This window comes from Rhyacophila brunnea, unplaced genomic scaffold (genome assembly GCF_057557595.1).
Source record: "Rhyacophila brunnea isolate RB1 unplaced genomic scaffold, BYU_Rbru_1.0 scaffold_17, whole genome shotgun sequence".
Lineage (NCBI taxonomy): Eukaryota > Metazoa > Arthropoda > Insecta > Trichoptera > Rhyacophilidae > Rhyacophila > Rhyacophila brunnea.
In genome coordinates this window covers 32,354,605-32,373,515 of record NW_028232827.1, presented here as the reverse complement: position 1 = coordinate 32,373,515, position 18,911 = coordinate 32,354,605, and the positions used below count along the sequence as shown (strand labels likewise).

Sequence of the window (18,911 nt, the reverse complement as noted above, 5' to 3'; positions counted from 1 at the left end):
CTCAACACAGCCGGGCCGTAAATTCTAGTCGAACAGAATTCAGTTAAGGTTCAAGGTCACGCGCCAGTTTGTGTTTTTAGTCGCAGTATTTGATTCTTTTATTACTTAGGAGGCAATTAAGATTTATTATTGTTTATGGGTAGAAACCCATCTATACCAGAATCTCAAGTTTTTCCAATTGTTACTTTTACAATATTCATTATAGTCAGCAAGTTATAGCATTAACAAAATCTATAATTATAATTACGCGTCTATAGATATAGATACGCGTTTACAATATTTTTATAACGGTAGTTAACTCCTATCTTGTATTGATCAAATTAGTATTAAAATTCTTTATTTACAATTATACAGTATATAAATTTATAAATATTCAATTTTCTTTTCCAATTTTCATACACTTCCATTATAGCTATAAAAGTTATTGAAGCATGTACTTGCTTAATTTTACGTAAACAATCTCTCCCATAACTTATTTTCTAAGTTTAATGGAGATTTCCCGGAAATTATTTCCGAAATAGATCGATTTGAAATTTCATGGCGTGTCATTTCGAGGTCTGCGGTCACAGCGTTCCAATTACACTTGAACAGTCTCGATTCTTCGAGGCGAAATTTTTTACGTAAAATTTTATTACATTTTACAAAGAAAAGGTTAACAACATACATTTTACTTCCTAATACTAAACGATTACGCTACTGGTTACCTGTTCATGGTCTTTTTCGACCATTTCTTCTCTGCTTCTTCCATAGTTTAGGACCATGGGACTTATATATTCTGTTTGTACCTCGTCGTGAGGTTGTCGCACGGCTATTTGAGAAGTAGAATTGACTACAAGGCTAGATTTGTATAGTTATGTCGTTAAACCATACTCTGCCATAAACACTAACTGAAGGTCGGCGTTTTTGTTTGTGTCAAATGCCCACCCTTAATAAAGACATAACTGTATATGTCTAGTCTCAATTCACCATTGCCACACCTCAGGACTCAGTAATATGCAAAGCGATAAAGCAACAGTAAAGCATATTCAAAATAAAATATACAAAATCTGCGCATGCACACAAAGTTTTTCTTTTACTTTTTATAATTAATATTCGCCCAGATTCAGGTCTTAAAATTCTAATTAATAAAAGAAAATTATATAATTCAATAATTCTGAAGTTAAAAATTTTATTTTGAGGACGGTGAGTGCTGTATGGGACGACTACTGCTTTTCCTGCCGAGGGACAACCGCAAGGAAGAGGACTCACGGAGACGCTCCCTTTACGACCCATGGACAGAAGTAGAGTTCGACTTCCCGTCGCGAATCACGTTCCCGCTTACTAGAAAATACGGCATAGTACCATGATATGCCAGGGAGACTCCCCTGACAATACCTTTAACATTAAATTACATAGGGTCATTTAAACCTATTCAATCTAACGCTCAATACTCCTAGCTATATATTACATTCTACAAGAATTTGAAATCAATCCCAATCAAGAGAACTATTTTTCGCAGCTCCGAATACTAATAAGGACTTAGCGTGAAAGTTACGAACTTCCCCACGCCTAAATTAGCAACGCTCTCTTCATTTCGCAGCTCCGAATACTAATAAGGACTTAGCGTGAAAGTTACGAACTTCCCCACGCCTAGATTAGCAACACGTCTTCATTTCGCAGCTCCGAATACTATTAGGGGCTTAGCGTGGAAGTCAAGGACTTCCCCATGCCCTAATTAGCAACACTTTCTTCGTTTTGCTCTCCCCGAAGACTTATTTCTTTCTCGCTTCGAGAAAAGACTCGTTTGCTTCGATAATAGACTTATTTCTTTATCGCTCCTCTCGAAGACTTGTTGTTTGCTCCGATAATAGACTTATTTCTTTATCGCTCCTCTCGAAGACTTGTGGTTTGCTCCGATAATAGACTTATTTCTTTATCGCTCCTCTCGAAGACTTGTTGTTTGCTTCGATAATAGACTTATTTCTTTATCGCTCCTCTCGAAGACTTGTGGTTTGCTTCGATAATAGACTTATTTCTTTATCGCTCCTCTCGAAGACTTGTGGTTTGCTCCGATAATAGACTTATTTCTTTATCGCTCCTCTCGAAGACTTGTTTGTTTCGCAGCTCCGAATACTAATAAGGACTTAGCGTGAAAGTCACGGACTTCCCCACGCCTTAATTAGCAACACGTTCTTCGTTTCGCTCTCCCCGAAGACTTATTTCTCTTTCGCTTCGAGAAAAGACTTGTTTTTCGCTTCGATCAGAGACTTATTTCTTTATCGCTCCTCTCGAAGTCTTATCGCTCGCTTCGATAATAGACTTATTTCTTTATCGCTCCTCTCGAAGACTTATAGCTCGGTTTAGTTAGAGACTTAGCTTACAGGCGATGGCGGTAGCGATCGCTTTGAGCGACGCTTACCTGATCGGCCTATACGCTGATACTGACGTTTGGGGGGCGCATTCCGGATGGGGGCGTCTCGTAAGACAGCGTCCAACGCATCCCGCCACTCGCCAAAGGTAGTACCTTGATCTCTGCTCCAGGGCGTTGGGAAGTCGGTCCTCGCAGGGCGCCGCCCTCCCAATCGTCCCATCCTCCTAGATTCTCTCTTGGGGGGCGCTATCTTGATGGGGGCGTCCCGTAGGACTGCGTCCAACGCATCCAGCCTCTCGCCAAGGGTCATCTCTTCATTAGATATTGTCGAGTCAACAATTCTTTCTACTTCAGCTCCTCCACCGCTAAGTTCGGAATCTGTTCCTGAACTCGCCAGTAGTTCTTCCCGCGCACATTCCTGCGCATCCATACGACGTTCTGACAGGGCGTGCACTCCCTCGTCTCTGTCGCTGGTAGCTTTGGAAAGCGGCGTAGGTGATACCACCGGGTCGTCTGCTCTTTCATTAGCCAGATTCTTCTCAAACTATTTCGCACCGCAGCTCCGAATACTAGTAAAGGACTTAGCGTGGAAGCCATGCGCTTCCCCATGCCTTAACTAGCAACACTCTTTCCGCTATTAATTTAAAATATATTACACTTAGCACTGATATGTATATCACGCTTATCATACTCATATATATCAATTTAACACTAGTATTTAAAACACTTTTAACACTAACATTTTTATCAAGTATAATATTTAAATCTTTATGAGGTAAACTATTTTTATTACGTGCAATTGCAGTAGTTGGCAATTTCTCTTCACCCGGCGCATCCAACGTACTACCTACAATTGTCCACGTACTTCTGACTACGCTATTTGGACGGTCTGCAGTCGTTACAGATGGTAGTGTCTTTTGACACGCCGCAAAATTCTGTCCCCGACTACACCTGTCCCTAGGATCTAAAATATTTACAGAACCGAGAAAATCCGTAGATATTTTGCTTTGTTGGTCATGGGCCGCCGTAGCTGAGTCCCATAACTCTTGTTCTCCGTTATTGAGTATATCACCGCCTTTGAGACGATGATCATACACAACAACTCTTTCGTCACTATATCTAGCTTTATCTATATACATTAAGTTCATGTTTCTTAGTTCAAACTTAACGCTATCAAAATTAATTTTATTAAGCTTACGTAACTTATTTTTAATAATCTTAATACTAAAGGACTTACATTTACTTGATTTTTGCTTAAGATAACGATTATAGTCATCTAATGCTATGAGCTCTTCTTCATTAAGTTTATTTCGCCTTAATTTACCGAAGGTATTAATGTTTTGTAGTCGACGATTAGTTCGACTCTTCCTAATAATATTCTTAACGTCAGCCTCGTGGGGTCTGTTCGCTAATTTAAAAGGTGAGTCCCTTCCTAAAGTTTCGCTGCTCGATTGCGACGACGATCGACTATCTAAACTACATACATCGCTATTAATTTCAAGTAAACTGCCAGCTTCGGCTTTAGTATAATTAGTACTATTAATATTTTTACACAAATGGTTAGCGGAAGCACAATAATTCGTTAAATTATTTGTTACAAGAGACCTGTCGTCAGTATCGACGAGACTACAGTTACTTACGTTTGCCGATGTTCTCAGCACACCAAGAGCGCCACTGCTTACGCCTTCGCCGCATCCACTGCTAGCTGTCTTTAACTGCTTATCTTGATAACCTTCTTCCTTGTTGCCAACATTTATTTCATAACTTCCTAATTCTAATTTATCTAAAAACTTTTTAAATTCTATTTCGCCGCCGGTAAAAGAATTATTAGCTCGCGAAGTCTCAACATTGGACAACGTCTTACCGCTATTCTTTTTATTAAGATTTTCTACTATTTTACTAGCAGAATTATTAATATCGCGTTTGCGATAATTCTCCGGTCTTACGCTGCTATCCTTTACAAGAGGACCTGTACAAAGATTAACTTGGTTACTGGGGCCAGCTTCGACCTCACAGTGAACCTTAGGGTTAAATGATTTCACCGGAAGGGTGTCCTTCAGTTCACTTTCACAGTTAACCCTATTCGCCAGAAGAGCGTCTATGTCACTAGCTAGAACTCGGCTGAACGGCGTTCGAGGAACGTTCGTGTCACCTTCTTGAGTCTTCTCTTCGGCGGTCCGCCAGTGTTCGTCGTCTTGGAGCCATCGACGATCAACCCGGTCCGCGAGCCGTCTTCATGGCTCCTTTCTGGTCTGCTGAGCTGCTTGCCTGTCTGGGCAATCCTTGTTTTCATGGAAGCCAGGACAATGTTGACAACGCCTTTGTCTGGCACTGCCTCGCTCTTCAACGCGAGGACGTGGGCGGTACGCAGGTCTTTCTGAATCGTTTTGCTGGTCTGATTGCCGTGGAGGCCTTTTATCAACAGCCTCCGTGGTCTTATCAGATTTCGCGTTAGTCTCTTGTACCGAACGCGGCTTCTCGCGCCAAGTATTTTGCTGAGCGGGCCTCTTTTCATTATTCGCCTTGACGGCATTTGCTGGAGATGGCACGGAAGCCAATGCCGATTTCAATGGTCGAAGTGTATGAGCTACTTCAAGCAGCTCGTCCATCGTCTTCCATTTCTCTTGATTAACCCTTATCTGATCGCTCACAGTGAGTAGGTCATAAAAGGTCGAAGCCAGGGTTTCCGACTTCATCTCTGGAAGGAGTACCTCGGCTAACTCCATCTTCTTCAGGAGGAAACCATAAGCTCCCTCTTGAGGTCCTTGCTCTTTATGTTCGAGCTCCGTTCGTTGAGCACGACGTCTTGAAGGCGATTCGAAGTGCTCTTTCAGGTCGTTACTAAACGACCGCCAACTGTCCGATGTGTCAATATTCTTGGCCCAAGTCTTGGCCTCTCCTCTGAGCTGACGCATAGCCAACTCTGTCCAATTCTCAGCTGGGTACTTCACAGCTTCGCAATATTCTCTGCAGCGTCGGAGAAAAAGTTCAACGCTCTGCTTTGGGCTACCCTCATAGGTGGAATGGAGTTCCGGCTTAACATGGCACGGGGTACATACGGCTGGTTCTGGTGGTGCCATTTTTTGTTTGGGATCCGACGTGCTTACTTGCAAAAATGAATCCTCTTCGGGGAATACTTGCGCGTTTTGCAAGCCTTCTTCCAATATGAAGTCTTCTTCTACACTCGGACCCGGAACAGGGTTCGGCATAATTTCTTCGAATTCCTCCGTCCCCTGGAGTTGGAAGAAGCGGACCTTCGACCGTAAATTCATATAAAAATTCAGCTATCGATTGCGCCGGTTTTCAGCTTCCTACGACCACCCGTTCGTCCGCAATCGACGTTTAAAGTATGTTGAGGGCATGCGCTGCTTGTCGCTGATAACCCTGAAGGCTTGCAACTCCTGTTACAAGCGTCCAATCTTCTCCGTTTAAAATCTTATATTGTAATAGGTACAGGCCTTCATGTACCTATACCCATGACGTCACGGTAATTATGATAATTATCGAGATTTTAATATACAAAGTAGTATAAATTTATTTTTTTCAAAATTTTTTTTCTTTGTCTGGGTTCTTGTACCTATACTTGTATGGTACTCAACTTTATATTAGAAAAAAGCTTAAAAATTCACACGAAATTTTTATTGTGCATTTTATTCTTAATTCTATTATTTCTGTTACGGTGAGTAACACAATTTATTTTTATACTTTCTTTATGGCTTAAAAGGGTCAGAGAGATCCTTTGGATAGTCTCATCGACATACTTTTGCTTAATGTCGGTATCTGACTCTAATAAATTACCAAAAGTATTTATTTTATTTATTCTTTCCTTTTCCAAGTAAATCAAGAAAAGTATTCTATATATAGTTGCCTTTACGTATATATTCTTCTCCAAATTATATTTTTCAAAAGTATTCATCACTGGTTCCTCGTTAATGCGAGTTACACTTTATTTCATTGTACTCACATTTATAAAGTTGAGGTAGATCGCTCTTGTAGCTCCGGTATAAGGTTCTTAAAACCTCTCAGGTAACCACAATTCATTGATACACTTCACAATATATTGTTTTTAAAATCTTTTAGTAGATCTTAGTTGTAGGATCGTTCAGGTTTTCGCAACCTGAAGATGCCGCACGCATTTGGGCGCCATAATGACATGACCCGGCTCACGGCTAGCTCAATAATGCTACCGGGCCGTCACTGAGGAGACTAGTGATGAATTAGGAGAGGTGGATCTCCTTTGTAGTATCACAACTTTTGAATTCCCGAATAAAACTCTCAGCTGGTGTGGTGCCGAATTTATTCAGGTACTAGAGTTCACGGTCACACAATAAGATTAACTGTCATTGTTCCCGTAATTAAATCTCATTAAAGTATCAGCAAACTATTTATTTGTTCACTATAGGATCTCTGTGAAATCTTTCACAAATTCCCGAAAAGTCACACCTAATTCAGAGAATGTATACGCAGATATTCTTTGGATATTTTTAATTCATGAAATATTTTCCCATAAGAAAGAAAATATAAATTATTCTTTGGTCACACAGTATTAGGTTTATAAAAGAATAGAATTATTTTATTGTTGTTTATAAAGTTTATTTATGTTCACAGTGTATTTACAAATATTTATTTGTGTTTACAGACTTGTTTACAAAAGGTTTGCTTAATGTTTACAAATTTATTTACTAAAATTTGTTTTTATGTTTATGAATTTGTTTACAAAAGTTTATTTTATAATTATGTTTACTTAATAAAGTTTCAAAAATTTATTTTATAATTCCGAAAAAAAGATTTGTAAAATTTATTATTACAAACTGAGTTTATTAATTTGTTTTTATAAAACAAATCCGATCACGTAATTTATCCCGATTACGTCACCTCGTATGATGAGTAATGAAAAATGAAATTACTCCGCGAGCGCGTTACTATCGACAGATACGTGGTATTCGAGCTACGTTTTAGCGGTCGACGTCACTACCGACAGATACGTGTTATTCGCGCTACGTTTTGCGGCACACGTCGCGACCGGCAGATACGAGATATTCGCGTTACTTTTTGCCCGTCGATGGGGACTTATTGTAGGTAAATTTCACGAATGTTACTGAGAACCGTATCTCGTATCCGCGGAAGGACTGCTGCTTAGTAGGAGATCGCTGGTGAGAAGTGTAGAAACTAATGATTTTACGGAAAAAGGATGTCACCTTTTATACCCTCGGGATGGAGGTTTAACAGGAAACAGTCCGTAAGGGATAGCAGATGTATATCTTTCTCTCACGGGATAAATTTACGTATATCTCCCGTTCCTGGTAACTTTCTAATAGAGATATCTTCTAATTAAATCGGGTTAAATTTACTCTACTTTATTTCCGCAAAATTAAGACTTAATAGGGGTGTTTTAAGCACCCTCTAGAACATGTCCCTTAAATACGCCGTAGCGGTGACGTAAGCAAAATAGTTGATTTTATATGATTTTTCGTGTTCGAACGAAGGGGAAAGTTTCTAGCTTTCCATCGAGGTATCGGAATAAGTATTCGGGTACTAAATAAGGGAATGGCAGTTTTTAAACTTAAAATGTCAAAACGAAAGGTTGACACCCACGTACTAGTCCTTTCCACCACTCTTGGCCTTTTTAGGCCAATAGAATTTTACTAAGTTTTAATAAAACTATTTGGAGCCGCAGAAAACGTTTCATTCGATATTTACCTTTCGGACGAACATTATTACGTGAAAACACTATAATATTATACTTAACATTTCAACTTAAATATATAAATGCTTAATCCTAACAAGATGTTATTTACAAGCGACTACAAATTTATTTCGTCCTTAATAGTGGCTTTTCCATAGTAATCTAAACGTAACCTTGAATCTATTTTTATCCGGCAACTCAACACAGCCGGGCCGTAAATTCTAGTCGAACAGAATTCAGTTAAGGTTCAAGGTCACGCGCCAGTTTGTGTTTTTAGTCGCAGTATTTGATTCTTTTATTACTTAGGAGGCAATTAAGATTTATTATTGTTTATGGGTAGAAACCCATCTATACCAGAATCTCAAGTTTTTCCAATTGTTACTTTTACAATATTCATTATAGTCAGCAAGTTATAGCATTAACAAAATCTATAATTATAATTACGCGTCTATAGATATAGATACGCGTTTACAATATTTTTATAACGGTAGTTAACTCCTATCTTGTATTGATCAAATTAGTATTAAAATTCTTTATTTACAATTATACAGTATATAAATTTATAAATATTCAATTTTCTTTTCCAATTTTCATACACTTCCATTATAGCTATAAAAGTTATTGAAGCATGTACTTGCTTAATTTTACGTAAACAATCTCTCCCATAACTTATTTTCTAAGTTTAATGGAGATTTCCCGGAAATTATTTCCGAAATAGATCGATTTGAAATTTCATGGCGTGTCATTTCGAGGTCTGCGGTCACAGCGTTCCAATTACACTTGAACAGTCTCGATTCTTCGAGGCGAAATTTTTTACGTAAAATTTTATTACATTTTACAAAGAAAAGGTTAACAACATACATTTTACTTCCTAATACTAAACGATTACGCTACTGGTTACCTGTTCATGGTCTTTTTCGACCATTTCTTCTCTGCTTCTTCCATAGTTTAGGACCATGGGACTTATATATTCTGTTTGTACCTCGTCGTGAGGTTGTCGCACGGCTATTTGAGAAGTAGAATTGACTACAAGGCTAGATTTGTATAGTTATGTCGTTAAACCATACTCTGCCATAAACACTAACTGAAGGTCGGCGTTTTTGTTTGTGTCACCTACTTAGATACATTTAAGAAAACATTATTGATTGATGAAGTGGTTTGATTTCGCAATCCCAGCAGCATTTCTACCAGGTAAAAGGGTTAACCTATCTTTAGACACCTTAAAACTTGGCATAGATTTTTCTAGTTGGAATATTACAATATTACTAATAATACTGATCTAGCATTTTTTTCCAATAATCCCAGTTTCGTCCACATTAAAAAAAATTTGTGACAGTTAATCCTCATTTTCATGATTTCTATCAGACTCTTGATAAAATTCATAACTTCCTCTGTATCTGCATAACTCGGCAGCCTCACCTATTGCTTTGATGTTGTGTAGTTTATTACGACTTTTTTAAAAAATTAATTTACTTAATTTTTGAAACCGTCCATGGCTTGCATTGAATAAATTAGTATCAACACTATCATCATGTTTATACTTTATGTCTTCAAAACGATTCAAGGCTTTATCTTGTATAAGGCTTATTGGAATTTGGTGTTGCTGTATATCCTCCATCCATATAATCAGTATTTCCATTTCATCTAACATTCCTCTTTTCTTGGTAATTATCGTAGATTGCATTACTACTTTTTTTTACATGAACCATATATAACATAATACTCTAAGCGCAGAGAACCAAACTGCAGCAAAAAAGCATGCTTTAAAAAATCGCGTAAGTACGAATTCACGCAAGTCGAATTCGTGTAAGTCGAGGACTTACTGTAATTCCATTTTCGTAGCCACTTGGGTATTACTGAATGAGTATAATATTGATTCGGACGCCGCCCGATGAATTTCTCATCCATTACTTTGTATAAATGGGTGCATATATTTATTTATTTTTGTTCATTATTTTACCAAACATACACTCTTTTTTTGGGTTCAGAACTATATAATAATATATTCGTGCATAAACAAATTATCCACAATATGTCCGTAAATAACTGTCCCGAAACAAGTGTTTGTAAAAAATACACTTATTTTTTTGGAATGTTTATCGTGTTTCGCAAACGTTTGTTTGAAATCAACGCATACACACACCTGTAAACATTCTAACGCTACTATAATATAAACCTACCAAAGTATTACAATAATTGTATTATAATGTTTGTAATTACATTTGCATAAGATAATCGTTTTGTACAAATGTTTGATTACAGTTTTTACGTAACTTTAATTTGTTCACACATTTGTATCTTCATGTGTGGACCATAATATTAAAATTCAATTTTATTTAATTTAAATATAAAGTGTATAAATTTGATTTAATTTTTCTTTAAGGGGGACGCATTGATCACGGCCATCATAACAATCTGGCCCAGAAAGCCTTAGACGAAACAGTGGAACTCTCCAAAGCAGTCAGCAAAGCAGTTTCCATGCTGGACGACGACTCACTCCTGGTGATAACAGCTGACCACGCTCACACCATATCCTACGCAGGGTACGCACGCAGAGGATCAGATATCATGGGGATGGGAGGTCAGGGATCGGACGGACTTCCTTATACCACGCTGGCATATGCCAATGGACCGAGCTATGCCCCTCAAATCAATGGAACTAGGCATAATTTGACGATGGATGATCTTCGTAAGTCACTGCCATTAACTAATTCTAATATAAATAAGGCAACCCTCATAATATAATGCATCCCGCACGAGTAGTGTAGTCCAGGACTCCATGTTCAATTCTCCGTAGATCACAGTATATCAATATGATTTTCTTGTTATATAATAATATGTTATTGTTTTACACTGCTACTACAATACTACCTACTGTTATTGGTATTGATGGCCCTTTATCTTATTAAATATTAAAAGCCAATAAAGGAAGCAGACTACAGTACGTAGTATGATGCTTGTTACACTTTAATTAATACCGCGGATTCGAGCAAATTAATTATTACGTATATTTGCCCTTTCACATGAAACATAAGACATGGATACAGATTTAAATACTTAACAAAATTTTGGCGCGAAAAAAAGGCGGTGAGTTAGGTTAGGCGGTTTCAAAGGATGCTTACCGACTATCCACTCTCTATCCTTCAGCCTAGCCGAATTAAAACAGCGATACTTTTTCTCACCGTTTCATTTTACTTTCTCACTTTGTTTCGTTGTGCATCCCGGTCTGACATACAACGATCGTTTCGTTTAATTTACTCGTATTTAAAGGTTACTAACTACACACGAATTATATATCATATTTTTCTTCCTAAGTCAGTCGATTAAAGGATTGGAACGTTTAGGCATTTATTTTGTTACTTGTTATCACCGTAATATTATATATATATGTGTCGCTAGATTTCAAAATCAGCCAAGTCCATAATAGATGAATAGGAGGAAAACAACTTTTTGTTTTCTCAAATACACAGTCACAAGGGTGAAAGTTATTATTATTCCGAGTATAGAATATTTAAAATTAATAAATTCCACATTTTGATAATGCAGAAATGTTAGAAAGCAGTAGTTCTTCAGAAATTTACAAAAAAACTCAAAAATACGTAAAGGTGGACTTGGCTGATTTTGAAATGTATACTTATAACCACAATTTAAACACATATATACTTACATATATTAATATGACGATGAGAAAAAATGCTTATAATAATATATTATTTTCTTTTTCTTTTAGACAACGTAAACTATACTTTCCCAGCACCAGTTCCAATGGATTCAGAAACCCACGGCGGTGAAGATGTGGAAGTCTTCGCAACAGGACCCTGGTCTCACCTCTTTACTGGGATCTACGAACAGAACGTCATCCCTCATTTAATGGCCTTTGCCGCGTGTATAGGACCTGGCCTTAAAGCCTGCGACGATGACATTTATGGTCAAGCTCAAAACCACCAAGACCTGAATCATCAATGATTGGAACCAAACCATGCTACTAATGTGAAGAACCTATTCTGCGATAGTTGTGTCATAATTTGTAATAGATTTAAGTGAGTGAGCATTTCGTTGTTAAAACTTAAATTCATTTTGTTGCCCCTCCAGTGAACCCCACAATGGGACATTACATTGTAGGTTAATCGTGAACCTTATTTATTAGCTATTATTTTATTTCTACTAAATGATAAAAAAGGGGAGAACGAAGAAAAGAATATCGTCAGTCTTTCTTGTAAAAATCATAAATCCTATTTGGACAAAAATAGATTTTTTTTTGAACACGTATTATCTGTATAAAATTCTTACATATCCAATAGGTAGGTACGTGTGATCAATTTAAAAATCAATCCACAAATATTTAGTAAATCGTGTTTTTCGTTTTGTGTAGAGTTTTTTCTTTTAAATTTCGAACATAATAAATTAGGCTCGAAAACGAATCTTAAACGATTTTATTGTCTACCGAAAAAAGTTATTTTGGAATTTATGAGGTTTACAGGATATAACTACGATATTATGAGTTTAAAAATACCCAGTATCTACCTAAAATCATTAAATTATTCGCTACGAATTCAGTCAGTCTTTTACAAATGAATCATTCTATTAAAGTCTTCCTTCCTCGAATATTCAAAAACAAATCTTGCAGTATTCCATGTTAATAATTTATCGATTCTCATATTAATGATATACGTGCATGTAGTATTATAATGTATTGCACTCTGTAGTTACTGTATTAGATAGAACAATTTAATCTGACTCGAGATTATCCGTCGGTCTTCTACATGATCGACTGATACTTTATTTTCCAAAATTGTAAAATACACAGTACCAATAAAATAATTGAAAACGGTTAATTCATTTCAGTATTTTTAATGTTTTTTTTTTTTTTTTTTAAATAATAATTGACTTTTTATAAAAGCCAGTACTATAAAAAAATTAAAAGCCACGTGCAATAATTAATTAATTATTTATTTTATATTTAGTTTTGTTATTATAACCTACATAGATAATTTGTTTAAATTAAGCAATTTATTTATACAAATATTTTGTATATATATCATTTACCTTCCTACTTAACTAAATAAATATTATGAATATAATAAGCAATAAAACATATTACCTCAAATAGTAGGTACGTTAAATTGTGCAGAACAATATCTTTAGTACCAAGGATAAAGGAGATAAGTCAAAACAATGGAAAATATGTATCCTAATTATTTTATAATATTATATTTAATAGTATTTTGTAGTACCTATTTTAATATTACATTCTTAATAATAATTCAAACTATTATTAATATACGTGGGGAACAATAGATTCTGTGAAATAAACCAGAAAATTACTGGAAAAATCAAACTGATGCGCTCGCCACTCAACGGCCGCATTAATTTCTTTATTTTTAGACCTAGTAGTCTGGTTTAGCTTCAATTTGTCAGATGGATCATAAATAGGTAATAAAACGAATATATTAAACGATATAGAAAGTGAAACGATGACATTTAAATATCCAGGTTTGGAGAAAATCACATACCTACTTTAAATGTGTTGTGACCTCACCGGGTACAAACCCGGAGACCCCACAGTATTACACACTAGACATTGAAGGGAAGGGTCACCAGATAATTTACCGCATTCATTTATTCATAATATATTTAACGGAAATATGTACGAATATAGGAGTTTAATTAACGTTCTAAAGGTGTGTTTCAACTCAATAGATAGACATTTCTATAACGTAGGTTTACATATATCTCAACTTAATATTTTTGACTTATCTATATTTTCTTTGGGCTACTGACATTATTGTTTATGTTAATAATGCCTTAATTATTTCTTTCAGAAATTCATTTTGTCTTCGCACAGTTATTCGTGTGACCTAACTATAAAAATAATAATACAGTTATTTATAATATTATTATATTATTCTGTTACCAACAAATTCTACTTTATTATTGTAGTTACCTACCTAAATTATAAAAAAAGTATTTATTTAAGTTTAATTCGTGTTAGTGTGTGTGTAAAAAAAACAAATTATGTTGTAATAATTAATAAAACATTTCAGCATAGTAACAATTGTTTCGTTTTCCCATAATAATCCTCTAATATCAATTGGAATTCAATTTTATAAGAACAAACGTATATTATTTCTATGTCTACAAATTCAACTAACGTAATGTTCACGCAACTCCCTCAAATTTCTATGTCTCCCTCGAATTATAGCCAGAATCTTAGACTATAGATACAACTAGACGCCACCCATTGCATTGCTAATTCATTGCATTCCTATAGTGCTCGCACTAGACGCTCTGAATTAAAATATAATTTTCTATTTGTTTACGGTATATAGTATTTTTAAGCGGTCAAAATGCACCCATTAGGTAAAAATATCCAAGTTATTTAAAAAAAAACATGGTCACTTGATATTAAAATATATAATAATACATATAAGTACAAATAAATTATCACGAGCATGTATCAACTTACCTATGAAACGTAATACCATCTTCTTGCTTATCAGTACGGCTATCACATTTTAATATAACACACAGAACTATCTTTTCTACTTAATTAACTAAAAATATTTACCACTGACTTTATGTTTAATACAAAAAATATCAATTTTAGCAATACGCTCTCGCATATTATCGACGCTTAAGGCTACGCCAACAACAAAATCTTCTACACATCTGTAAACCTTTTATCTTACTCTAGCGTGTCGCAGGTATTATAATGGTGCCGAATACTTTCTCACTCGCACTTATGCATCGTTTTTGTTCAGGCCTTGGTCAGAATACTTTTAGACCGTTTACTTAGTGGTTCATTCATAGAATATGTTTAATCACTATATTATTGTTATAATATAGGTATATATATTTTTACTATGTCCGATCCTAGTAAGATTATATGGGCCTCCACAGAGTGTAGGTTTGTATTAACAGATTTTTGTTTTTTACGAGAAATGGATGTTGGCCACTTGCTCAACTTATTAGGTCCATACTCTGACAAAAACATAAATTGAAAAACAATACCTGCATTTGCTAGACTCAATATTATAACATGGTACCCACGACGTTATAAGCCGACACTTAAGCTGCTCGGCCATCGTGGGCATAATTATATGTACCATTCCCAACCCCTAAGTGAAGCTTCAAATCAAACTTCAATAATGTGACCACACCGAAATTAGATTAGATATAAATAAAAATGAATTCAAATTATACCCATTTAATTTTTTTAGAAAATTATAATTAAACTAATATAAAACACAATATTTAAACTGAGAATTATTCAAAAATATTTTCCGTGAAACTAAATTTTAATAATAAATATACATACATGCATACTAATATAATATGCAATAAGAAGATGGGGTCCTTTACAAAAAAAATGAATTTACACTATAACTTTTAAAATTATAAGTAAGTATATTTTTCATTTAAAAAAATAATTATCTTTTTATTGTTTTAGATAAATTATGTATTATGTAATTAAAACACTATAAAATCTCAATCAATCAATTCTCTCAAATTGCAAACTTGTCTCAAGTAGACATTTCCATTCACGTTAAATTGTTGTACTCAAAGTATTTTTACATCAACATTCGTGACGAATGTGAATAAAATAACTGCTTTATGAAAATTTTAATATCTATACTTACATCATTACTTCTTGTTTCAAGTCTTTCACCCTTACGTCATTCTACCGAAAGATGTCCGTTATTATTTATTGAAGTTGTGTATTTCATTGTGACATAATATTACAATAAATGGCTTTGAATCTCGGACGATAAGTTTCTGATAGAGTTATATATTTTCGGCTTATACTCGTATTTGAAATCACGTCTCACATATTATTATTAAGACTATTCGAAGAAAATTATTATCGCAAACATCTAACTTTAATAGTATCTTAATAGCAATCTTCTTCTTCTCTTAGTGTCATCTTTTATCCAAGGTTGGTGATCAAATTATTAAAGTACATCTTCCTATTTTATATCAATCGTATCTGGCCACTAATGCCTTGCGTACCTAGTCAAAAGAATCTCATTAAGCCAACGTCTTTGCTGTTCTCTAGCTTTCCCTACATTATAACCTGAAGTAAACCATAGTCACTATTGCGGAAAAAAATTGACGCATTGGCAGCTTCTCCGCATTCCATGGTAGCTATGTGTAGATAATATGATCAGCTCAGGAAATCCTCATCATACACCGATTACGTCCATTTAATGAAAGCCTCCAGTTTTCTGATGATTCAGATTATATAAGATTAGGGATTGCAATACCGGTATTTCAAAACTGGTATTTCAGTATTTATCAATACCGTAATACCGCTTTTAAAAATCCAAAATACCGGAATTTTCGGTATTAAGAAAGCACACTCATTTACATTTTTGAAAATGAATTACAAGTTATGTGCTGCTAAAATTCAAATATATTGAGTGAATTCAACAGAGGTGAAAAAATAATAAAACAAATTTCATCAAATATATTTATATAAGTAATTGTCGCGATGAATTATCATAATATTATTTCGAAATAGAAAACATCCGTGACAAAAATGTTAAATTATTCTATAATAATTATTGATGACTGCACAAGCTTTGAATTTAAGAAGCTTTTACTGCAGCCGGACTTATTTGCACTTGATGAACTTTTGAGGAGTTTTGTAAAAATTATCAATATATTTGTAAAAAATCAATAGTTCTACAATAATTTTGATCAATACATATTTTAAATGTAGGTAGGTATGTAGGTTTTTGCTATAAAATAATATTCTTTAAAGATTTTAATAGCTATATTTTTATTGATAAGCACCTACTTCTGTTTTTTTAATATTTAAGAAATACCGGTATTAATACCGGTATTCAATAAAAAAATACCGAAAAACCGATATTGACATTTTTATTCGGTATTGCAATCCCTATATAAGATGGCTAGGAAAACTGCACTATTATTATTATACCCACTTCTTCAGAAAAAAACCACGTACTTAAATTGTATATTATGTATAATATTATAATTAGTTAAATAGTAATTTAATTTTAAATTAATTTCTCATTTGAACCATTAATAGCTAATACATGAAGCAGTATATTCAAATAGTGTGCATTCATCCACGAAATTGATATGCGTGAAGCATTCAAGTAAATAATTATTAACAAGGAACTCATAATATATTCGTAACTCGAGTTAAATTCTAGGTCAGCCTTGGAGGGATAGAGTGCGTTAAATCTCTACGATTACTATCTAGGTATACAATATAATAATATGGTAATTATATTGTCTAACTGTGGCATTCGGTGAGACTAACCAACCGTAATATTAAATTTTAAATGGCCAAGAAACTAAGACGTGTTGAATAAACAATGATAGTTTTGAATTGGTAAATCAATAAAATTTGTATTCCACTTTCACTAGATACCTACTAACTGTAATAAATAACATTTTATAGAATAAATTGTAGGGAAAGTGATACTCTTATGTACTGTGAGCATACGTAGTGATTTTGCCAGTGCAGTACTGGTTTTTGGACATTGATCTGGTTAACCAGTGCTGTAAAGTTTATGGGTAAAACATCAAAAATTATTAATCTATCAAAATATTGAATACACACTTCGATTGTCTCCATTTGACTGTCTCCGGGATCGATGGTTGACATTGCGACGGATAGAGTATAAATGGAGAGAATAATAATGCGGAGAGCCCTAGATCATTGGCAGGGCGGAATAACAATTGTTGGCCAGAAAATAAACAACTTAAGATTCCCAGATGATACCACACTACTCCCTGCTGATGAAAGAGAACTTACATGGCTGCTACACCGGGTAGAGAAAGAGAGTCGCAAATACGGCTTCCTTATTAATAGGAAAAATACCAAGTTAATGGCTGTCGATCGGTCTAACCTTCTACCAACAGCAAGTACACTAAAAAACTTAGAAACAGTGGATGAGTTTGTATTTCTGGGATCAACCATCAGTGGAAAGGGCGGATGTGATGCGGAAATAAGAAGTATGAAATATAGAAATATGTTTTCAAAATGTTCAAAAATTGAGCCAGATATTCAGTATTTAGTTTCGCAGCATCAGCCTCAGGGATCTTCTTAATAATTTAATTGATTAAATGTGATTTTATCAGACTTCATGCATATAATATGTAAGTATGCAAAGTATAAATACAAAGATAGATTTAACTACAGTAAGTTGTTTTATAAAGATTTATTCTGACAAACTTAGCGAAAGTCTGACATAAAGTATTTGGTAAGTAATTATTATTATATGCTTTATAAATTATACAAAGTAAAGTTACTTCCTTACTTTATAAATCACCATTACTGTGGAGCCGGTGGGTAGTTAGAAAATTTTACTACTAACAGAGATACAAAAGTGGGTGGTAGGTATAAAAAGGTTGACTACCTCTGGTGTAGATGAATGGCAAATGAAACTTTGTATTTTTGCGTTTTGTTATTGAGAACATAATACGTTGAATTCATAGTGAATCACAAAAGAAAGTGCGTCTCTCTAATTATATATACGGTTTCAGTCTCTCTAGCTGGGGTAGGTACCTAATAGAGATTATTTAAATAATCAACACATTATTTTAAATAGCCGCAACTCATGGCGTTCTTAAAACGGTACATCGCTTATATTAATAGTGTCGGGATTCTAGTATATTCAATGGTTTCGTTCAACAAAAGTTTGCGAAAACTACCCTTTGTTTCATAGGGCTGGCCCGTGACTCTTTCGCGTTCTAGACGCATAGATGTATTCGATTACAATGGAACATAGAAAAAAGGCTAAGGGCGTTTCCTTATAAAGATTTTGAAAATAATTTTAAAACTAAAATGGTCGCCATATCGAGTACCGTAGGTACGTGTATTGCGGTACCAGCAGAAAT

At 34.7% G+C, this 18,911-nt stretch overlaps 1 protein-coding gene across 1 annotated transcript in view; it reads left to right on the top strand.

Moving 5' to 3' along the window:
- LOC147073961 (membrane-bound alkaline phosphatase-like) overlaps positions 1-12,374 on the top strand; it is a 64,133-nt gene extending 51,759 nt beyond the window's left edge. The window contains exons 7-8 of the mRNA XM_085944804.1: positions 10,420-10,725; positions 11,767-12,374. Of these exons, the coding sequence (XP_085800930.1) occupies positions 10,420-10,725; positions 11,767-12,002 (542 nt within the window). The 3' untranslated portion in view covers positions 12,003-12,374. The remainder of the gene's footprint in view (positions 1-10,419; positions 10,726-11,766) is intronic.
- Positions 12,375-18,911: the final 6,537 nt, after the last annotated feature.